Below are 23,635 nucleotides of genomic sequence, written 5' to 3'. Positions count from 1 at the left end.
CAGAGAGCGAGAAGGGGATTTGCAAGACCCTGCTAGTTTTACCTGCTCCCCTCTCGGGGGTCTTTGCTCCCTCCTTGCCGTGAACCTTCAGCCAGTCCCAGCAGGTCTCCGAGTAGGAGCGAATCTGCTCCAAAACGTGTAGGACTCGCATCTCCTTCTTGGCCTGCCCTTCGTCGGGCTGTGAGAAGACGATGTTGTGAAGGGCGGCGTTGGCCCTCATGCGACAGTCCTTCCCGGCGGCTCCGGGGCTCTCAGGGGCCCCCGGTTCCCGGTCCGTGTCATGGAGAATCTGGACGAGGAGGGGCAGGCAGCCGGACTTCCGCATGGCCAGACAGCTTTCTTGGGAGCTGGACATCGCTAGCAGGGTTCGGGACATGTCCTCCTTGTCCCGGGTGGCCAGCATGGAAAGGAGCCAAAATACCACCTCCACCTGCAAAAAAGGTGGAAAGGGAGAATCAGGTGCAGGTCTCAAAGGTAGCCACCAGGGGGTGCTCATGTCAAAGCTGTAAAAGGGTAAAGGAGTATTGGGGAACGATGGAGAATGAATCGGAAAAAATGTTTAAAGACTATTTAGTTAAATTAATGGGAAAAGCTTGCAAATACCAGATAGGCTTAGGGTTTAGACATGTAATGTGATGAATTAATATGTTTAATGCTGAACTGGAAAGAAAGAAAGATGGTAAGTAGTTAAGTTGATTTTTTAAGAATTGAGGTTTTGGAAATCCGTTGAAATGTTATACACTGAAATTCAACCAGGGGGATACGAGGAAGTCACTTAACAATGATACAAAGTTTGGTTTAAATACGGTTGAGATTTATGTTTGTTTGTTTGTTTGTTTAGGTATATGTTTGTTTTAATTTTTTTTGGAAAAAACAATTGTATTTTTTTAAAGAAGCAAATGTTTTAAAGCAAATGGGATTTTTTAAAAAATTATCTGTGCGAATATGGTTCTCAAAGTAATACAGTGGAGCCTTGGTTCTCAAACGCCTTGGTTCTCAAACACCGAAAACTCAGAAGTAAGTGTTCTGGTTTTTAAACATTTCGAAGTCAAACAGACTTCCGGAATGGATTAAGTTCAAGAACCAAGGTACCACTGTATTTGGCGCTTTTGGTTTTGCTCTTTATTTTGCGTTTTTGAGGCTTTTTCGGTTTATTTTTGTGTGGAAGCCAGTCATCTGATTGATTGATTGATTGATGGCGTGACTGTGGAAATGGATAAAAGCCCCCCATCCAAACAATGACTATCATCAGAGCAAGTAAGGAAAAATAATAATTTTAATTTTCATCATCTACAATACAGTCCATTGGTTATTGCTTCCATTTTATGGATCAACGGTCTCAGAGAGTAAAATTCATGTTCAATTGCTGTTTTGTTTTTAAAAGTCTGGAACGGATTAATCCATTTTACGTTACTTTCTATGGAAAAGCGCACCTCAGTTTCAGAACGGACTTCCGGGATGGATTAAGTTTGAGAACCAAGGTACCACTGTACTTGGATGTGCGCAGATTAAATTTTCACAAAATAGGAAAGGAAAAAATTGGAGGAAATATATTATATAAAGAAAAGGATGTAAGTATGTTAGGACACAGTACAGAGATAAGGAAACAAAAAGAAACGGTGAAGCTGTAATAGAGCTTACTTCCGGGTTTGCAGTGTTTGGGTTCCAAGTTGTTGGAGAACCAAGGCGTTTGAGCATAGCCGTCAACTGTCCCTTATTTGGCGGGAAAGCCCCTTATCCCAGCGCCATGTCCCGCTGCTGTCCCTTATTGATGATGTCCCTTAAATTTCCCGGGTTTCAAAGGAAGCAGCTCCTCTCCCTCCCTGCCTGCTGGCCAGGGAGGCTCCAACTGTGTTGCTTGGCTGCGTTGCTCACCCAATAAGGAGTCTAAGAACGACTGGGGGGTGGAGCTTGCATGCCTTGTGCCGATCAAATCGGCCGCGTTGCCTGGGGACTCGCCTTTGCTCAGCGCTTCCCAGCGGAGAGGTGACGGTGGTTTTCCTTGCTGCATCCCCTTTGCCGGGTTGCTGCGCTGTGGGAACCACCGCTTGAGGCTTTGTTTGGCTGCTGGCTGGGCTTTCTGCCTTTGGCTTGGAGGGGCTCAGAAGTTGAACATACCTGTGTTCGGAAAATCCCCTATTTTGGCTGCTGATCCCTTATTTTCGAGGCTGCTGGTCCCTTATTTTCAAATCTGTAAGTTGACAGCTATGCGTTTGAGAACCAAGGCACCACTGTAAAACCAACTTACCTTGTTGCCCTGCTGATTCCCATCTTCAGGGTGCGTTGGAATCTCAAGACTCCCATCCTCTTCCAGGCCGGAGAGTTTCCCGCAGAGCTGGGGGAAAAGAAACACATTTAAAATAATTGTTTTGTTTTGTTTTCTTAAACCAAATCTGCCAGGATTCACCATGCTGGCAGAGAAATCCCCAGAGGGACTGGGACTCCAGGAGACCAGGGTTCGAATCTCCACTTCAGCCATGCAGCATCCTGGATGGTTTTGGACCAGCCTCGCCTACCTCACAGGGTTGTCGTATTGAGCCAAAACAAAACAGAGAGAAGGGGAGCCACATATGCCACCTTGAGCTCCCCAGAAGACAGGATATAATTTTTAAAAGAATATCAATAATAATAAATGCAATTGATCGATCAATCAGTTACATTGGAATTTTATGTTGTGGATGGCTGTGAGATCTATGGATTAAGGGCTGTATACAATTATTATTATTATAATAATTTTACATTTATATACAGGTTAATGGGTCAGCTTCCGGGTCATGTGGCCAGCAGGACTAAGCCGCTTCTGGCGAACCAGAGCAGCACATGGAAATGCTATTTACCTTCCCGCCAGAGCAGTACCTATTTATCTACTTGCACTTTGACGTGCTTTCGAACTGCTAGGTTGGCAGGAGCAGGGACCGAGCAACAGGAACTCACCCCGTCATTGCGGGGATTCGAACCACCGACCTTCTGATCGGCACGTCCTAGGTTCTGGTGTTTAACCCACAGCGCCATCCGCGTCCCGGGATAGAAATAAATCATTATTATTATTATTATTAGGGGATGACCTCTCCACAATCCACAATTCCCTTTTTAAGCTGAGAACAATGAGGACTAGAATTTTGCTTGCGTTTGGAGAGAAGGGCCGTGGCGCCTCCACCCCCTTAATCCTTAATTTATTTCATTTTACTCTTTGCTCCGATTTGCCAAAAGGAAAGCGCACACCAATAACTAAATTTTGGGGTGAGGTTAGGATGCACAAAGCCACACAGACCTGGCTTGCGTCCCGGCAAATTTTGGTGGCACCAGGTTGTCGGGAGAAGGCAGCTATCGCCGGCCAAACCTTTCTCCCATTTACACACAGAAGTTGGCAGCTGTGCCAAATCTGGTTGCGGCCATCAGGCCAGCTTGCCCCCCCCCCCCCGCCCCGCTTTGCTGACCTACTTCTCGTCGCCACGGCAACTGCCTCCCTTTTCCACAGGGACCCCTGAACAAAAAAAAACCCCAGGCTTTTTTTCCTTCCTCATTGGGGAAAGAGAACGGGGAAAGGAGAAGAAGAAGCGGTTTGGTCCCTGGAACGAGGCACAAATCCATCCTTATTCTGTCCGAGGCTCAGGACCAAATCACGGCCCTGGCGTTTGCCCCTCGGGGGAAGCTCACAAGGACAGGAAAAATAGGGTTGCAAAAATGAAAAAACCTCTCCTTTTAAACACCCCTCCAGTGCCGGATTTACCTAAACAAGCTAGAGAGCTGGACCACAAAGAAGGCTGATCGCCGAAGAATGGATGCTTTTGAATTCTGGTGCTGGAGGAGACTCTTGAGAGTCCCATGGACTGCAAGAAGATCAAACCTCCCCATTCGGAAGGAAATCAGCCCTGAGTGCTCACTGGAAGGACAGATCCTGAAGCTGAGGCTCCAAGACTTTGGCCACCTCAGGAGAAGAGAAGACTCCCTGGAAAAGACCCTGATGCTGGGAAAGATGGAGGGCACAAGGAGAAGGGGACAACAGAGGATGAGATGGTTGGATAGTGTTCTCGAAGCTACGTAAATGAGTTTGACCAAACTGCGGGAGGCAGTGGAAGACAGGAGGGCCTGGCGTGCTCTGGTCCAGGGGGTCACAAAGAGGCAGACACGACTAAACAACAACAACAAAACAAGCTATAGCTTAGGGCCCCAAAAAAAATTAAAGGAAAAAACCAACCTGGATGTACATTTCTGCTAGTGGGCCAGCTGTCCCCCATTATTCAGACAGCTGGTTCTTTCTCCCTAAGTTCATAAATTGACATTTGTCCCTGTCAAAACTCATTTGGTTTGCTTTGGCCCAGTTCTCCAATAAAGACAAAAACACAAATAAAATAAACCTACATCCAGCAACAGCGTTTTGTGTTGTATAGGCTGCTAGAATGCTTGACTGCTCCCTAAAACATCACCGGTTTGCTCCTTTCTGTATATAGGCTTTTATTTTATTTGGTTTTTATCTTCTACTTTGGAAATGTACGTCCCCCTTCAGTTTTTTGGGGGGGACCCAAAAGAGTGGGGCCCTAAGCTATAGCTTGTTTAGCTTATACGTAAATATGTACCGTATTTTTTGCTCTATAAGACTCACTTTTCCCCTCCTAAAAAGTAAGGGGAAATGTGTGTGCGTCTTACGGAGCGAATGCAGGCTGCGCAGCTATCCCAGAAGCCAGAACAGCAAGAGGGATTGCTGCTTTCGCTGCGCAGCGATCCCTCTTGCTGTTCTGGCTTCTGAGATTCAGAATATTTTTTTTTCTTGTTTTTCTCCTCCAAAAACTAGGTGCGTCTTGTGGTCTGGTGCATCTTATAGAGCGAAAAATACGGTAAACACGACACTGTCTAATCTAGTCACTGCAGGAAAAGGCTCATTTTTTGGATCTGTCTGTCCTGCAGATACGAGGATTCGAATTCGCAGGCAGCGGATGGTCTCCTGCCATTCCCTGCACGACAAGCTGGGGCTGTCACAGCGTTCGTTCGGGTGAGCGGACATGATCCGCCTGGCTGCCATGACGGCTTAGCATCTCTGCCTGGGGAGTCGGGACGACAAGGGGTAGGAAGAGGGAAAGGGTTGCGATGAGACCCACACCACATACTTCTGCGACGGACCAGTTTAGGTGCGGGTCTGATCCTGATCATGAACTGGGAAGGTGCAGAGGTCATGGGTGTAGCCAGAATTTTTTGGGGGCCCCAGGACACCCATCTTCCACCCCCCTCTGTCGATACAATGTTGTTGTTGTTGTTTAGTCGTTCCCTAAACAGGGCTGCCTTCAGATGTCTTCTAAATGTCAGGTAGTTGTTTATTTTCTTGACATCTGGTGGGAGGGCGTTCCACAGGGAGGGCGCCACCACCGAGAAGGCCCTCTGCCTGGTTCCCTGTAGCTTCACTTCTCACAATGAGGGAACCAACAGGAGACCCTCGGGAGATGGACCCAGGTGTCCGGGATGGACGATGGGGGTGGAGACGCTCCTTCAGGGATACTGGGCTGTTTAGGGCTTTCAAGGTCAACACCGACACTTTGAATTGTGCTCGGAAACGTCCTGGAAGCCAATGGAGGTCTTTCAGGACTTGTGCTATGTGGTCTCGGCGGCCAGTCCCAGTCCCCAGTCTGCATTCTGGATTAGTTGTAGTTTCCAGGTCATGACTCAGACGAAGGAATTGAGGGGATCTTTGTCCAATTTGCGGGTGGCACCAATTTGCGGGTGGCGCTAATGTCACAGAAGACAGAATCAGGACTCAAGATGTCCTTAATGGGTTGGAGAATTGGGCCAAAACGAACCAACCGAATTTTGACAGGGACAAATGTCAGGTAGAAAGAACCTGGTGCTGGAGGAGACTCTTGAGAGTCCCATGGACTGCAAGAAGATCAAACACATCCATTCTTAAGGAAATTAGCCCTGAGTGCTCACTGGAAGGACAGATCCTGAAGCTGAGGCTCCAGTACTCTGGCCACCTCATCAGAAGAGAAGACTCCCTGGAAAAGACCCTGATGTTGGGAAAGATGGAGGGCACAAGGAGAAGGGGACGACAGAGGACGAGATGGTGGGACAGTGTTCTCGAAGCTACAAACATGAGTTTGACCAAACTGCGGGAGGCAGTGGAAGACAGGAGGGCCTGGCGTGCTCTGGTCCAGGGGGTCACGAAGAGTCAGACACGACTAAATGACTAAACAACAACAGAAAGAACCAGCTGCATGAAAAATGGAGGACATCTGGCTTACTAGCAGAACATGTGAAAAAGATATCGGGGTCAACACTGATCTACACCCCGACGCCGCTCCAAGCCCCCTCACCTGAGGCTCCGATTGCTGGACCTTTTCCTGAGCTTCAATCACCTCTTTGTCGATCTGCTCCAGCCGAGACGCCCGGATCTGAACGGTTTTTTTAAAAAAAGAGCAAAACATCGTATTATTTACTGGCAGGTTCCCTTCAAATCACATCCGCCCGTTTGGCTGTTTCGATCCCAGGGTGTGTGGCAATATTAAAACACAATGTTAAAAACTGTTCAGAACAACATTGGTTCACGATAATAAAATAAGATAACATCACAATAATTTTATATATCATTATTATACTATTTAATATTAATATTAATAATATGTAAGGGCTCTTGCCCACTGGTCCCATCACCTCCTGGCAAATAGAAGCTGTACGCCGGCTCCCTTGGCCAATAAAGCGAGATGAGCGCCGCAACCCCAGAGTCGTCCACGACTGGACCTAACGGTCAGGGATCCCTTTACCTTAAATGATGTCTAGCGTCAGAACAGCTTGGCCACAATAAGGACATTTTGCCCATGGCATGACTGTTTTCCACCTTCCCATTTCGACTCTCCAGCACCCTATCTGCATCACCTAGCAATTCCAAAATATAGACATGTTTTTACTCTCGCAAGATTGAATGTCTTGCCCTCGGCTGGACTTGAGGGACGATTCCAACAGATCCCACACAAAAAACGTCCCTGTGGAGATGGCGGTCCCGAATCGGTGGCGCATGCCCTTCTGGCTTGCCCTCTTGATAAAGACTTGAGGAATGAGATTATCACCCCTCTTTTATTGTCCATTCCGGGTCGCCCAGCTACTGCCCCAGTGTCCTTTCCCTTGGCAGATCAAGAGGAGCAGGTGACAGCAAAGGTGGCAAGGTTTTTCGCTGGGGCAATCAGAATCAGATCCACTATTGATTCAAAACCCTAAAACACATTTTATATAATTGACTTTTTATTTCGATTCTTTGAATATCGTATTGTTGTTTTATTGCTATGGCCGATGGCTGAAGCAAATAAATAAATAAATATTCATTCATTCATTCCAGCTCTATAATTCTACGATTTTTATGATCCTCACCTGGGCTCTTTGCACCATTTCGTCGGTTGTCCCAAAACGCTCCTCCATGAGCGTGCGGATGTGTTGGGCTTCAAATTCAAGCTGCTGGCGGATCAGGTCCATCTGCATCGAAAACTGGACAGCGGCACGGGAAGAGGCCGGGTTAAAAATGCAAACTCCTGTGTGTTTGAGTTGGCAAACCCTCCCCTGGAAAGACTGATTTATGGTGCAACTGGTTTGGGAAAATTAATGAGCAGACGCTTAGACTTTATTACGTCGGAACAGACTAAAATGGCGCCTGCCGCTCGAACAGGACTGTTGGATCAGCGTGTGGTGATTTAAGGAGAGCCTTACAAAGTTCACACAGAAATATAACAATGTTTGGTTTAACCCGCCTGCAGAAACAACTCAGAGGCTATTAAGAAGAAACATGATAACAAGAAGAAGACTGGAAGATGGGATTTGTGAACATCAAAAGCAGCAGAAATATGAGATGACTGGACCCTTGCTGAGCTCGGAACATGGGAACCCCCAACAAAATTTAAAATTTGGCAAAGTATTCGGACTACATAATATGTATTGGTATAATTTGGAATAATTAATGTGATATGATTGGACTGTTAAATGGAAAACTTAATAAAAATTATTACTAAAAAACAAACAAACAAAAAATGCAAACTCCATCTGTGCACTGTCCCTCTCCCTGAGCAGTCCCATAATTTTTAGAGAGGTGGATCCCGGATATTTGCATTTGCTTGCAAAACACCCCCAATCGGAGAATATTCCGATTTCCCACCCTTGTCAGGTTTCGCCGACGCTGCTCATTTGGAGTTGCCGCCAACGGAGTTTTACTCAGAGTAGACCCCACTGAAATGGCTAGGCCTCAGTGAATCGCGCCCGTCGATTTTGATGGATCTGTTCTGAGTAGGACTTGCTTTCCATTTCTTTGCCATTTTTTTTTTTAAAAAATGGCTGAGACGGTAAAAAAAAAACCCCTCTGAATTTGGCCGAGAGAATCTTCTAGATCATTGCTTTCCCCCCCCAAAAAGATTCCTGGACACCATCATTTCTCGAGGGTGCTGGGAATTGTAGCTCAGTGAGTGGGGAAACTACAGTTCCCAGATTCGTTTTAAAAAACAACCTTAAAACATTGCATCAAGCAGTGTTAAAGCAATAAAGCCTTAGGTGATGGACTTTTGTCTTAACATCATCAAAGACTCGGGGTTTTGTGGGATTGTTTCAGGCCTTCTCAAAATAAACAGATTGATTTGATTGATTGATTGATTGATTGAATTCACCCAGCCCTAAAACAGCCCGGAAGATGTCAAGAAATGTCACCACATTTTTCCGTGTATAAGATGCCCCCACGTAGAAGACGACCCCTATTTTCCGAGCCCCAAATTAAGAAATAATGAATTGCAACATTCCATGTAGAAGACGACCCCCAATTTTAAACTTAAAAAAAAAAAAATGGGGGGGAAATATAGTCTTATACGTGGAAAAATACAGTACCGTCTTTTTTGCTCTCTAAGACTCACTTTTTCCCTCCTAAAAAGTAAGGGGAAATGTGTGTGCGTCTTATGGAGCGAATGCAGGCTGCGCAGCTATCCCAGAAGCCAGAACAGCTTTCGCTGCGCAGCGATCCCTCTTGCTGTTCTGGCTTCTGGGATTCAAAATATTTTTTTTTCTTGTTTTCCTCCTCCAAAAACTAGGTGCGTCTTGTGGTCTGGTGCGTCTTATAGAGCGAAAAATACGGTAATTAGACACAAACCGGCATATTTAGGACACAAGGAGAGAGTATTACAAGCCCGTTTAGGCCAAAGCTTTGTATTTGTGCAATGTTTTTTCATTTCCAGCTCCTCTTTCCGCAGAATCTCCGCAAGCAGACACACCAGGGACTAGGAACTTGAGAAGAGCTTGGTCCCGCAAACCCCTGGTATGCCAAGAGGGGGGGCCCGTGGGTTTCCGAAACTTACCGTCTCCACATGAGGGAGCTCATCCAGCCTTTTGGAGAGGCTTTGGAGCTGAGTATAGTACCACAATTTTTCCTTCTCCTCTTTTTCAATCTCGCTCAGGAGAAAACATCTAGGAGAGACGAAGGGGGGGGGTGTAAAGCACAGTGGGAGGGCATCAGTCAGAAAAGGAAGGCTTCTCACCCCCCCAAAAAAGAACCCTAGGCACTGTGGTTTGTTAAGGGCGCCGGGAATTGTAGCGCCGGGTGCGAAAAACTACAGTTCCCAACATTCTTTTTTCGGGGGGAGCTTTAAATGTACGCTGTGGATGTCTCTACCCTGAAGTTAGCTAAATCGAAAGCTGGCATGGATCATAATGGCACACTTCCAGTTAGGTACGGGAATCTACGTTGGGTCCATTTAGTCTTTCCCATCACCTGATCCTGATCCTTTTTTTGAGGCAGGAGAATCTGGGGGTCAAAGCTGGGGAGTTCTGCATGCAGAGGAGGTGCTATGCCTCCAAGCTGTTCTCCCTCCCTTACAATTAAAGCAAGGTGCTAGCCCTCATTGCTATATACAGTGGGACCTTGGTTCTCAAACGCCTTGGTTCCCAAATGCTGAAAACCCAGAAGTAAGTGTTCCGGTTTTCGAACGTTTTTTGGAAGCCGAACATCCGATGTGGCTGTCAGCTATTGTTTCCGGGGCGCCTGCACCAATCAGAAGCTGCGCCTTGGCTTTCGGACATTTCGGAAGTCAAACAGACTTCCGGAACAGATTAAGTTTGGCGCTTTGGTTTGTGCTATTTATTTCGCGTTTTTGTTTTTGAGGCTTTTTCGGTTCCTTGGTTTTTGTGACTGTGCGGAACCCAGTTCAGCTACTGATTGACGGATTGTGTGACTGCGGAAATGGATAAAAGCCCCCCATCCAAACATCGACTATCATCAAGTGCAGGTATGAAAAGTATTTAATTTTAATTTTTATCATCTACAATACTGTCTTATTTATTTTATAGTATAGCACATTGATTATTGATTTCATTTTATGGATCGATGGTCTTGTTAGATAGTAAAAGTCATGTTAAATTGCTGTTTTAGGGGTTGTTTTCAAAAGTCCGGAATAGATTAATCCGTTTTGCCTTACCTTCTATGGGAAAGTACGCCTCGGTTTTGGAACGCTTTGGTTTTGGAATGGATTCAGTTTGAGAACCCAGGTACCACTGCATTTATTTATTTCTTGAATTTATATACCGCCCTGTCCTTTGTGTGTGTGTGTGTGTGTGTGTGTCTCAGGGTGGTTCACAGAATAAAAAATCAAGAAAAAGGTAAAGGTAAAGGGACCCCTGACCATTAGGTCCAGTCATGGCCGACTCTGGGACTGCAGCGCTCATCTCGCTTTATTGGCCGAGGGAGCCGGCGTACAGCTTCCGGGTCATGTGGCCAGCAGGACTAAGCCGCCTCTGGCGAACCAGAGCAGCGCACGGAAACACTGTTTACCTTCCCGCCGGAGCGGTACCTATTTATCTACTTGCACTTTGAGGTGCTTTCGAACTGCTAGGTTGGCAGGAGCAGGGACAGAGCAACGGGAGCTCACCCCGTTGTGGGGATTCGAACCACCGACCTTCTGATCGGCAAGTCCTAGGCTCAGTGGTTTAACCCACAGCGCCACCCGCGTCCCTAAAACCACAAAATGCATAATAAAAATATATAAACAACCCTCCCCCTTCTCAATGGCAAGGTTATGATCTCAAAAGGGGAGGCTGGTTCAGACCACATTAGTGGATGGGGGAAAAAAGAGAAATTAACTGATACAGGGGGGCTTTGGCTTGCTTACTCCAATGGTGACCTCATCGGCCCCCTCACCTCTCTCTGTCAAGCTCCTCCAGTAGTCGGATCGTGGCCCGGCTGAGGTCCAACATGCTGTCCTTTCTCTGTAGGGAGCCTGGGTGAGCAGGGCTGCCTTCGGGGCTGTGATCCTGGCTTATGGGTTCGGGGAGAAGAGCCGGCGGGTGGAATTTGAGGTTGTACAAACTGCTGATGTCCATCTGCAGGGCTGGAGCAAAAGGTAAAGGTAAAGGACCCCTGGACGGTTAAGTCCAGTCAAAGGCGACTATGGAGTTGCGGCGCTCATCTCACTTTCGGGCCAAGGGAGCCGGCGTTTGTCCGCAGACAGCTTTCCAGGTCATGTGGCCAGCAGGACTAAACCGCTTCTGGCGCATGACAGAAACCAGAGTGCATGGAAACGCCGTTTACCTTCCTGCCGCAGTGGTACCTATTTATCTACTTGTGCCAGTGTGCTTTCGAACTGCTAGATTGGCAGGAGCTGGGACAGAGCAATGGGAGCTCATTCCGTAGCGGGGATTTGAACCGCCGACCTTCTGATCGGCAAGTCCAGGAGGCTCAGTGCAGAAGAGGGGGGTGACAGTCACTATTTATTCATTTCTATTGAATGCAAAGCCTGACCTTTTTCCTTACAAAGGCCAACACACAAGCCAACACACACTTTTCAAAGCTGCCTCTGCAGCCTTGAGAACTAGAAGCCCGATTTAAAGGTAAACGTACCCCTGACCATTAGGTCCAATCGTGGCCGACTCTGGGGCTGCGGCGCTCATCTCGCTTTATTGGCCTAGGGAGCCGGCGTACAGCTTCCGGGTCATGTGGCCAGCATGACTAAGCTGCTTCTGGCGAACCAGAGCAGTGCACAGAAACGCCGTTTACCTTCCCGCCGGAGCGGTACCTATTTATCTACTTGCGCTGGTGTGCTTTCGAACTGCTAGGTTGGCAGGAGCAGGGACCGAGCAACAGGAGCTCACCCCGTCGTTGCGGGGATTCGAACCGCCGACCTTCTGATCGGCAAGTCCTAGGCTCTGTGGTTTAGACCACAGCGCCACCCGCATCCCAAGGCATAAATAAATTATTATTATTAAATGGAGAGGTGAGCTGTGGAGGGAACCCACCGCCTGGGCTAATCGTCGTTTTAGGGACCCTGCTTGGGAGTGACACCCACCCCAAAATGCAGAAAGATCTCCTCTTGGATTGTGACTTCCACCCACCTTTCAGTTGGTCCAGGACTTCCATCTGACCCGACGAAACCATCATCTTGGCCTCCTGTTCCAGTTTTCCCTGGAGGTGCTTCAAGACTTCCTGGAACGGACAAAAAGTGGGAGAGACAGAAAATGGACTGAATGCCTCATTGCAAAGAGATGGAGCAAACGTTCTTTCACATGTGGTGGACCGGGTAAAAGAGTATTGGGAAATAATTCATAATGAATTGAAAAAAATGTTTCCCAAAAGAAAGCAGTGTCCTTTTGGTTGGGGATGATTCAGGCGGAAATTCCCAGGTGTCCATCTTTCTCAGCATAGCTGTCAACTTACAGATTTGAAAATAAGGGACCAGCAGCCTTGAAAATAAGGGACCAGCAGCCAAAATAAGGGACCTGCAGCCTCACCTGTTCCAGGCACTCCAGTCTTCCTGTCCTCCTGCAGTCTGGTCAAACTCATGCTAGGTAGCTTCAAGAACACTGTCCAACCAACTTTGTAACCAGAGGTTCAACTGAATAGAATCTGAATCACATGCACCACAAGGCCTATGCAGCCTCAACTTAAGATGGCTCCCCGGCCTGGCTTTGCACTGCAAAGTTTGCAGCATCACACGCAAGAAAATGGCATCCAGCATTCAAAAACCTCCTCAGCTTGCATTAACTAGCCACACAGAAGGCATGCAAGCTCCACCCCCCAGTCGTTCTCAGACTCCTTATTGGGTGAGCAACACAGCCAAGCAACACAGTTGGAGCCTCCCTCCTCCCTGGCCGGCAGGGAGGGAGGGAGAGGAGCTGCTTCCTTTGAAATTTAAGGGACATCATTTAAGGGACATTTAAGGGACATCCATCAATAAGGGACAGCAGCGGGACATGACCCTGGAATAAGGGACTGTCGCTTCAAATAAGGGACACTTGACAGCTATGTTTCTCAGCAAGATCTGTTCCTTTCCTTACAATAAAGCAAGATTCTAGTCCTCATTGATCTAAGTTAAATAGGAGTAGGATCTGAATTGAACGGGAATCTGTCCATCTAACTCAGGATTGAACCTGGGAGATTTTGCATGCCAAGCAGATAGACTACCCGCGAGATCTGTTCCTTTCCTTACAATAAAGCAAGATTCTAGTCCTCATTGATCTGAATTAAATAGGAATAGGACCTGAATTGAACAGGAATCTCTCCATCTATCTCAGGATTGAACCTGGAATGGACCTTTTGCATGCCAGGCACATGTCTTACCCGCGAGCTCCTCTCCTCTCCTTTAAATAAAGCATGATTCTAGCCCTCATTGATCCGAGGCTGAGGGCTGTTGCTAATACACTGAACACGAGCCTCCCTTTCTCACCTTCATATCTGAAGTCTCATTTTCCAGCTTGGACAGGTGGTTGGAGTTGTCCTCTAGCTCTCTCCGAAGGTGGGTGTTCTCTGTCTTCAAGGCCTCCACCTGCCGGACGAGCTGGTCGTAGGAAGCGATGGACGTAGACATCTTCAGCTCCTCCGTCAACTGCAGAGGGGCAGAAAGGGATGAGTGAGGGGGCTTTGCTATCGTGCTCCAGGAATAATAATAATAATAATTTATTATTTATACCCTGCCCATCTGGCTGAGTTTCCCCAGCCACTCTGGGCAGCTCCCAATCAAGTGTTACAAACAATACAGCATCAAATATGAAAAGCTTTCCTGAACAGGGCTGCCTTCAGGTGTCTTTTAAAGATAGAATAGCTGCTTATTTCCTTCACATCTGACAGGAGGGTGTTTCACAGGGAGGGCGCCACCACCGAGAAGGCCCTCTGTCTGATTCCCGGTAACCTCACTTCTTGCAATGAGGGAACCACCAGAAGGCCCTCGGAGCTGGACCTCAGTGTCCGGGCCTGGACGATGGGTGTGGAGACGCTCCTTCAGGTATACAGGACCGAGGCCATTTAGGGCTTGAAAAGTCAGCACCAACACTTTGAATTGTGCTCGGAAACATACTGGGAGCCAATGCAGATCTCTCAGGACCGGTGTTATGTGGTCCCATCAGCCACTCCCAGTCACCAGTCTGGCTGCCGCATTCTGGATTAATTGCAGTTTCCGGGTCACCTTCAAAGGTAGCCCCACGTAGAGCACATTGCAGTAGTCCAAGCGGGAGATAACTAGAGCATGCACCACTCTGGTGAGACAGTCCGCAGGCAGATAGGGTCTCATCCTGTGTACCAGGTGGAGCTGGTAGACAGCCGCCCTGGACACAGAATTGACCTGCGCCTCCATGGACAGCTGTGAGTCCAAAATGACTCCCAGGCTGCTCACCTGGTCCTTCGGGGGCACAGTGACCCCTGAAAACACAAGCACGGACATTCCCCGTGTCCAGGATGTTTGCAGGTCGTACACAGAAACCTGGGAAGCATCTCCGCGATTCCCTACGGCCCTTTCATTGCGACAGGCCTAACTCTGATAACAAGGGCTGGGAAGGCGAGCCACAAAATCAGACTTTTGGAAGAGACGCCCAAGGGCTAAACATTGTCGCTCATCGTGCACAAACCCTCTTGGAATAATAATAATAATAATAATAATAATAATAATAATAATAATAATTTGTTATTTATAACTGGCCCACCTGGCTGGGTTTCCCCAGCCACTCTGAACAGATCCCAACAGAATATTTAAAAAGCGATAAAACATCAAAGGTCGAAAACTTCCCTAAACAGGGCTGCCTTCAGATGTCTTCTAAAAGTTATTTCCTTGATGCCTTAAGAGAGAATATTATGAAAATGATATACAGGTGGTACATGACACCAGTCAAGCTTGCAAAAATATATCATTTGCCCGATAATAAATGTTGGAAATGTAAAGAAAATGAAGGTACATTATTTCACTTTTGGTGGACGTGCCCAAAGATTAAGGCTTTCTGGGAGATGATATATAATGAAATGAAAAAGGTATTTAAATATACCTTCCTGAAGAAACCAGAGGCCTTTCTCCTGGGCATAGTTGGCCAATTGGTGCCAAAGAAGGATAGAACTTTCTTTATGTATGCAGCAACAGCAGCAAGAATACTTATTGCAAAGTATTGGAAGACACAAGAGCTACCCACCCTGGAAGAATGGCAGATGAAGGTGATGGATTATATGGAATTGGCGGAAATGACTGGCAGAATCCGAGACCTGGGAGAAGAGTCGGTGGAAGAAGATTGGAAGAAATTTAAAGACTATCTTCAGAAATACTGTAAAATTAATGAATGTTAAAATGATGTTGGATTGAAAATAAGTGGCATTAGCAACAAAGTTAATAAGAATATGCAAAAATGAATTGATAATGGATGAAAATATAGAGTTATAATATGTTAAGATACAGAGTTAAGATAAACGAAAGAGGGTAAGGATTTGCTGATTTGATTATTTAAATGGGAATACAAAAAGGGGAGGTGTGAGGAGGTCAAGGAAACAAGCTAATGAGTTCAAAGTTACAAAGTTCAAAGTCTTTTGTATTTTGTATTTTTATTCTTCTTTTTTCTTTTTCATGTATTTTTCTATGTTCTTTTTTGTGTGTATCTTTTTCTTTTTATATGACCTTTTTTCATTTTGCAAACTTACGTTTTTGTAAAACTTCAATAAATATCTTTTAAAAAAATAAATAAATAAAAGTTATTTCCTTGACATCTGATGGCCACCACCGAGAAGGCCTGAGATACCATGTGCTCCCCTCGCCTGGTTTAGTCGGCCACTGGAAGCCGCATCCCGGGATTGTGGCTGCTTCCGGGAGCCCCCCCACCAGAGGTACGTGCCCCCCACCAGAGGTACTGCCCCTCCCCTTACACCCAAGGCAGGGCTGGAAAGACCCCCTAGCCAAATCTGTCAGTCAAATGGTCAAATGGTCGGCCACACTGATTAACAGCAGAAGATTCCTATTGGCTTCTTGCTCAGAACCATGAGGGCTAGCGTCTTGGGTTCTATTTGTGTGGAGGAGACCCTGCCTCATTTGAAGAGACCTAACCTGCCTTCAAAATGGCCCAGGGGTGACCCCCTCCCCATCGTAGCATCTCCAGAAAGGGGGCTCGGGGAGAGCCTGAAAGCCTGGGATACTATGGTACTGCCAGTCAGAGCAGCCAGATGGGACCGTGCGTCTGACTCAAAGTGGGGCAGCGCCCCGTTTTCTCTATAGGGAGCCCCTGTCTTCATAGGCAGGGCAAGCCCCTATCTCCCCGAGGGTCTGAGACCCATCATCTCCCCTCACCTGCAAATATAACCCAGTGACTGTTTGTTGCAAACTGGTCGGCCGTAGGCTCACCCATCTCAGACCCTGAGACATAAGGCCCAAACACAAGACTTAGGGGTGGCCCCCTAGCGATGTCGCCTGGGCCGTGCCCCACGCTAAACACACACAGAGACGCAGAACCCACTCCTCCCCTCATGCCCAGCCCAGTTCTTTCTCTTCCTTGCCACTCCCCTGGCTAATCCCTGGAGACGGAGGTTAATTGGGACAGGGAAGGTAGGAGAAGAAGATGAAAGAGAGAGAGAGAGTCTATGGAATAATTTGCACCCAGTCTCTGCCGGGCTGAATCCTGCAAGCTGCATGCACAATCTTCTTGTTGTTGTTTAGTCGTGTCCGCCTCTTTGTGACCCCCTGGACCAGAGCATGCCAGGCACTCCTGTCTTCCACTGCCTCCCGCAGTTTGGTCAAACTCATGCTGGTCGCTTCGAGAACACTATCCAACCATCTCGTCCTCTGTCGTCCCCTTCTCCTTGCGCCCTCCATCTTTCCCAACATCAGGGTCTTTTCCAGGGAGTCTTCTCTTCTCCTGAGGTGGCCAAAATCTTGGAGCCTCAGCTTCAGGATCTGTCCTTCCAGTGAGCACTCAGGGCTGATTTCCTTCAGAATGGAGAGGTTGGATCTTCTTGCAGTCCATGGGACTCTCAAGAGTCTCCTCCAGCACCAGAATTCAAAAGCATCCATTCTTCGGCGATCAGCCTTCTTTATGGTCCAGCTCTCACTTCCATACATCACTACTGGGGAAACCAGAGCTTGAACTATACGGACCTTTGTTGGCAAGGTGATGTCTCTGCTTTTGAAGGTGCTGTCTTATAAATACAGTGGTACCTCAGGTTACATATGCTTCAGGTTACATACGCTTCAGGTTACAGACTCCGCTAACCCAGCAATATTGCTTCAGGTTAAGAACTTTGCTTCAGGATGAGAACAGAAATCGTGCTCCGGCAGCAGCAGCAGGAGGCCCCATTAGCTAAAGTGGTGCTTCAGGTTAAGAACAGTTTCAGGTTAAGAACGGACCTCCGGAACGAATTAAGTACTTAACCCGAGGTACCACTGTATATTTTAAAATTAAATGCACATTCTCCCAAGCTGGAGATTTCAGCCTGCTCCCTGCCATCACCTGGAGACCAGGTGAGCGCAGGTAGGTTCGCAAACCCCTCACCTGCTCTCTTCTCCCTTTTTCCAAATCGGCGTCCCCGCAGATCAATGGCCACAGTCATTTTTTATAAAGAACGGAGCCCCCTTTTGTCTCTTCTTGGCCCACCCCGCCGTCACCCAACTCAGTCTCCCTTTCATCCCTTTGTCTCCTTGTCTCTCTCAGAGCGGACTCCGTTCCGCTGCCTTCTCTTTCTTTCTCTCGCCACTTCTGGGGGCTCCTCGCTGCCGTTGTGGCTTCACCACCGCCCCCCTTTTTCTCCATCTTCCCCAAAACTCTTTCTTCCCCACAAGCGCACCTGGGGTCTCTTGGAACACCCCCCTTCCCCCCCAAATCTCCCTGAGGTTATTCTTACGGAAAAGGAGAATCACGGAGAACATCAAATGGAGGAAACAGAGACAATGAAGATCCCTTACTCACATACGCCAGCCGGGTCCCCGTGGGACCCCAACCTCTGACCTCAGGCTGTCAATTCCTGCGAATTCCTCCACTCCTCGGTTCCACAGCCCCCTTGGTGGTCTCTGTGGGCTTGGGGTCCCTGCAGGCATGCAACATCCCCATTTTTTCTTAAGGAAAGAAATTGTTTTAGACGGAGGGCATTATCCGTGGTTTAAATGCGAGGGGAGATACAGGAGAGCTGTTTGTCTCCGTCGTGGGGTCCTCGGCTGCCAATGACAAGTCACGTGGTGGGTGTATTGAGCCAAATAGCTGTGAGAAGACACCCCCCCTTTCTCCAATTGCCACCCCGCAATCTCAGCACAAACCGTACAAGGCAGGGCCGATTTGCCCAGCTGAGCTCCTTCCATCGCTTTCAGAGCGTGTCAAGAGCACAGGGCTCCTGGATTGATAACGATCTATTATAATTACAATGATGTAACTCGTATACATGAAAATAGGGACGTCCTAAGGGACGCGGGTGGGGCTGTGGGTTAAACCACAGAGCCCAGGACTTGTCGATCAGAAGGTCGGCGGTTCGAATCCCCGCAATGACAGGGTGAGCTCCCGTTGCTCGGTCCCTGCTCCTGCCAACCTAGCAGTTCGAAAGCACGTCAAAGTGCAAGTAGAGAAACAAGTACTGCTTCGGCGGGAAGATAAACGGCGTTTCCGTGCGCTGCTCTGGTTCGCCAGAATTGGCTTAGTCATGCTGGCCACATGACCCGGAAGCTGTACGCCGGCTCCCTCGGCCAGTAAAGCAAGATGAGCGCCACAACCCCAGGTTAGGGGTTAGGTCCAGTCGTGGCCGACTCTGGGGTTGCAGCGCTCATCTTGCTTTATTGGCCGAGGGAGCCGGCGTACAGCTTCCGGGTCATGTGGCCAGCAGGACTAAGCCACTTCTGGCGATCCAGAGCAGCGCATGGAAACGCCGTTTACCTTCCCGCCAGAGCAGTACCTATTTATCTACTTGCACTGGCGTGCTTTCAAACTGCTAGGTTGGCAGGAGCAGGGACTGAACAACGGGAGTTCACCCCGTTGCGGGGATTCGAACCACCGACCTTCTGTTCGGCAAGCCCTAGGCTCAGTGGTTTAACCCACAGCACCACTCACGTCCCTTAGGACGTCCCTATTTTCATTGGGGAAATGTTGGAGGGGATGGAATTACGCAACCCCAGAGCCAAGGAGACAAGTAACTATACAACCTTTAGAAGACATACAGTTAATTGGGATATGCAGAAGGTATTAAAAATGAATTTAAGGAACCGCGGAAAGAGGGGGAAGGAAGTCAAGCTTTGAAATGTCAGGATGATCGTGAAATCAGTGAAATGTATTAATCTGAAAAAGCGTTGTTAAAAATAAATAAATCAGAAACCGGGGCGGCTTCTGTAAATCTGAGACTGCTCTTGGAAAATTGGGACCGAATTGTTGGCCTTCCTCAGAGCAGGCCTGTTTGGGATCAATGCCTCAGGCTCCTTCGTTTCAATGGATCTACTCGGAGGAGGACACAGCTAGGAGATGGCACTAGCTGTCAACAGAGTCCAGATTGTGGGCCTTTTCCCCCAGGGCAGTGACGACGATTTATCTGTGCAAGGATTTCCGAGGGAGAAGGGAGTTGAAGCGAAGGCTGTGGCAGCTGCTCTCCGCAAACCAGCGGCCAGGGTGGGGGTCCGCGGCTGCCCACCTCGCGTCTCTAGACCCGCAGATCCATGTGCTTCTGCCCAGGGCCCAGCCAGCACATGGCAGCGCTGTCACACGCGTGTGTGGGCATCAGAAGCTGATTCTCCCGAGCTGAGCAGCGGCAGCTACACACACGTTTGAGCGCGTGCTCCTAGAGGGAAATCTCAGGACCACCTCATGCCTAGTCCATCGAGCCCCACGCTGTCTGCACTGGCTGGTAGCAGCTGTCCAGAGTTTCACACAGGGGGGGCGGGCATCCCCAACCCTACTTGGAGACGCCAGGGTTTGAACCTGCCACCTTCCGCACGGATGGAGGCCTTGGCCCCCAGCGACGGCCCTTCCCGCAGAAGTTAAGTCGCTAGTCCTCAAGGAGAACTGTCCTCAAGAAGTTAAGTCGCTAGTCCTCAAGAACCACCGTCGCATGACTGATAGCAAGTGAGATGGGAAAACGACTGCGTGGAATAGACTGTGTGGAAACAAGAATATTAACTAAAGGATTTGCTTTTTAGAAGATATGGAAAGAAAACGAAAGGCTCTCTAAGATGACGCACTTAACTTATGAGACAGACTAAGTTGCGACCTCAGCTTAGACCTCAAGGACCGCCTGTTTCCATATGAACCAACCCAGACCCTGAGATCATCTTCTAAGGCCCTCCTTCGTGTGCCTCCTCCTTGAGAGATGCGGAGGGTGGCAACACGAGAACGGGGCCTTCTCTGCAGTGGCTCCCCGTCTGTGGAACGCTCTCCCCAGAGAAGTTCGCCTGGTGCCTTCATTATACAGGCAAAAACGTTCCTTTTTAACCAGGCCTTTGGTTGCTCCGATTTACATCCTATTCCCTTTTAAAATGTGTTTTTTTTGGGGGGGGAGAGGCTACTGGGTTGTTGTTTTTATTTTTACTATGCATTCTGTAGTTTGATATCTTGATTTTATTCTGTGAACTGCTCTGAGACCTCCAGGTATGGGATAATAATAATAATAATAATAATAATAATAATAATAATAATAATGTTGTTGTTGTTTAGTCATTTAGTCGTGTCTGCCTCTTGGTGACCCCCTGGACCAGAGCATGCCAGGCACTCCTGTCTTCCACTGCCTCCCGCGGTTTGGTCAAACTCATGCTGGTAGATTCAAGAACACTGTCCCACCATCTCATCCTCTGTCGTCCAATTCTCCTTGTGCCCTCCATCTTTCCCAACATCAGGGTCTTTATGGTCCAGCCTTCTTTATGGTCCAGCTCTCCCTTCCATACATCACTACTGGGAAAACCATAGCTTTAACTATATGGACCTTTGTCGGCAAGGTAATGTATCTGCTTTTTAAGATGCTGTCTAGGTTTGTCATTGCTTTTCTCCCAAGAAGCAGGCGTCTTTTAATTTCGTGGCTGCTGTCACCATCTGCAGTGATCATGGAGCCCAAGAAAGTAAAATCTCTCACTGCCTCCATTTCTTCCCCTTCTATTTGCTGGGAGGTGATGGGCCCAGTGCTATTATTATTATTTTTGGGTGCCTTTGCCCCAGATTTCCAGGTGTATCTCACTGAGCCCAAGTGCTGCGATTCCACCTTCTCAAATCCTTTCTGTTTAAGACCAGGCCCTTCTCCACACTGGGAAGGCTGTAAACAGAGCCTGCAGCTGTTTCCTCTCTGTCCTGAGCACTGGGCATTCCAAGATAGACTGCGCTGGCACACAGAGGCTCCCCTGAGCCCCTTGCGCTACATTGACAGAACTTCTCCTCCTTGAATCTGACCAACCCTTAAAAAACAAAGGGAGAGGGTGAGAGAAAGGAGACGGCTAGGTCCGATTTGCAGAATCCTCGGTCCAGTATATCTGAAGGAGCATCTCCACCTCCATCGTTCTACCCGGACACTGAGGGCCTTTTGGCAGTTCCCTCACTGCGAGAAGCCAAGTTACAGGGAACCAGGCAGAGGGCCTTCTCGGTGGTGGCCCCCGCCCTGTGGAACGCCCTCCCACCAGATGTCAAAGAGAACAACAACTACCAGACTTTTAGAAGACATCTGAAGGCAGCCCTGTTTAGGGAAGCTTTTAATGTTTGATGTATTACAGTATTTTAATATTTTTTTGGAAGCCGCCCAGAGTGGCTGGGGAAACCCAGCCAGATGGACGTGGTATAAATTAATTTATTATCATCATCATCATCATCATCATCCCATGCACCTGATTTCATGGGAGCCCAGAGAGGGAGAGGAACAGTGAGAGAGAGGCGGAGATGTCCGAAAGAGAGAAGGTGGGAAAAATAGAGAGGCAAAAAGGCACATGTTTGCCCCTGGAATCTTGTGACAGTGAGTTCCGCAGGTCTTCGTTCCACCTGCCACTGTACCGGTTTGCCAACCAATCACCCACGCGTCGTGGCATTAGGAGACACGAGGGGGAAAACCACACACCTCTCTTTTCTTCCCACTCTCTCTCAATTGCTCATAAGCCGCCTCCGCAAACATCTCGCTCTAACCACGTCATCCTCCCTCAAAGTGGCAAAAAAAAAAGCCGCTCTAAAAAGACGTTGTTGAGCCACAGATGTCATTCTCCTCGGCTGATAGGCTATGATGGCCGCTGGGGAGTTCTTACGTAGCTCAACAGTATCTCAAATTGAGGGAGCGGGTTGGAAGGGACCCCGGTCCATGGAGGCGCAGGTCAATTCTATATCCAGGGCAGCTGTCTACCAGCTCCATTTGGTACGCAGGATGAGACCCTCCCTGCCCACAGACTGTCTGACCAGAGTGGTGCATGCTCTGGTTGTCTCCTGCTTGGACTACTGCCATGCGCTCTACGTGGGGCTACCTTTGAAGGTGACCCAGAAACTACAACTAATCCAGAATGCGGCAGCCAGACTGGGGACTGGGAGCGGCCGCCGAGACCATATAACACCAGTCCTGAAAGACCTACATTGGCTCCCAGGACATTTCTGAGCACAATTCAAAGTGTTGGTGTTGACCTTGAAAGCCTTAAATGGCCCAGTATACCTGAAGGAGCGTCTCCATCCCCATCGTTCAGCCCGGACACCGGGGTCCATCTCCCAAGGGCCTTCTGGCAGTTCCCTCCCTGCGAGAAGTGAGGTTGCAGGGAACCAGGCAGAGGGCCTTCTCGGTGGTGGCGCCCGCCCTGTGGAATGCCCTCCCGTCAGATGTCAAAGAGATAAACAACTACCTGACATTCAGAAGACATCTGAAGGCAGCCCTGTTCAGGGAAGTTTTTAATGTGTGACATCTTAGTGTATTTTTGGTCTTTGTTGGAAGCTGCCCAGAGTGGCTGGGGAAACCCAGCCAGATGGGTGGGGTACAAATAATAAATTATTATTATTATTATTATTATTATTATTATTATTATTATTATCTCTAGCCCAACCCCTGCAATGCAATTTGATCCCTGACAGGGATCGAATCTGCAACCTTCCCGTTATCAGCGCCGAACTCTAACCATGGAGTGCACCAATGCCTGGGAAGCGAGGCCTTATAAACAAAACCGAAACCCTTTTGGGGTTGTTGTTTTTTGGGAGGTGGTCGCCCTCCGGCTGCCTCAAATCGCCCCCGGGGAGCAGTTTTGCAGAATCACCCGGGGTCCCCACCCACTTATTCCAGAACCACGTACCACGGTGAAGCCCGCTCCCCGTGTTTAAATGCACCGTGTTTTCGTTTTGTAGAGGAGACAGATTCAGGGGGTTGGTTGGGTGAGTGGAATTTGCCCTTTTAAAATCAGAGAGAGGGGGGGAGTTGGGGAGGGGGCTGGGGACGCCTCAAAATAAATAAATAACCTTTCCTTTCCTTCCCCACCCCCATGGAGACAAAAGGCTA

General features: G+C 48.3%; 2 protein-coding genes and 1 long non-coding RNA gene across 6 annotated transcripts in view; 2 read left to right on the top strand and 1 right to left on the bottom strand.

The window, feature by feature from the left end:
- Positions 1-23,635, top strand: part of GAMT (guanidinoacetate N-methyltransferase) — a 215,843-nt gene that overhangs the window by 95,677 nt on the left and 96,531 nt on the right. The window lies entirely within an intron of this gene.
- The window catches only part of APC2 (APC regulator of WNT signaling pathway 2), a 53,037-nt gene that overhangs the window by 18,303 nt on the left and 11,099 nt on the right, over positions 1-23,635 (bottom strand). The window contains exons 1-9 of one of the 2 annotated variants that reach the window (XM_083594316.1): positions 18,139-18,233; positions 13,662-13,820; positions 12,331-12,421; positions 11,141-11,330; positions 9,306-9,414; positions 7,351-7,464; positions 6,303-6,380; positions 2,249-2,335; positions 43-430 (exon numbers count right to left, since the gene is read on the bottom strand). In XM_083594316.1, coding sequence (XP_083450442.1) covers positions 43-430; positions 2,249-2,335; positions 6,303-6,380; positions 7,351-7,464; positions 9,306-9,414; positions 11,141-11,330; positions 12,331-12,421; positions 13,662-13,802 — 1,198 coding nt within the window. In that variant the 5' untranslated portion in view covers positions 13,803-13,820; positions 18,139-18,233. Of the gene's footprint in view, positions 1-42; positions 431-2,248; positions 2,336-6,302; positions 6,381-7,350; positions 7,465-9,305; positions 9,415-11,140; positions 11,331-12,330; positions 12,422-13,661; positions 13,821-18,138; positions 18,234-23,635 lie in introns of those variants that run through there. The other variant, XM_083594315.1, reaches the window with a different exon arrangement.
- The window catches only part of LOC310753637, a 28,865-nt gene continuing 26,966 nt past the window's right edge, over positions 21,737-23,635 (top strand). Inside the window, exon 1 of the long non-coding RNA XR_014543410.1 lies at positions 21,737-21,924. This is a non-coding gene — a long non-coding RNA (uncharacterized lncRNA). The remainder of the gene's footprint in view (positions 21,925-23,635) is intronic.

The sequence above is a fragment of the Podarcis filfolensis genome (assembly GCF_964270895.1).
Source record: "Podarcis filfolensis genome assembly, chromosome: 18".
Lineage (NCBI taxonomy): Eukaryota > Metazoa > Chordata > Lepidosauria > Squamata > Lacertidae > Podarcis > Podarcis filfolensis.
The sequence above is the reverse complement of the archived record's forward strand: the minus strand, read 5'-3'. Positions and strand labels throughout refer to the sequence as shown.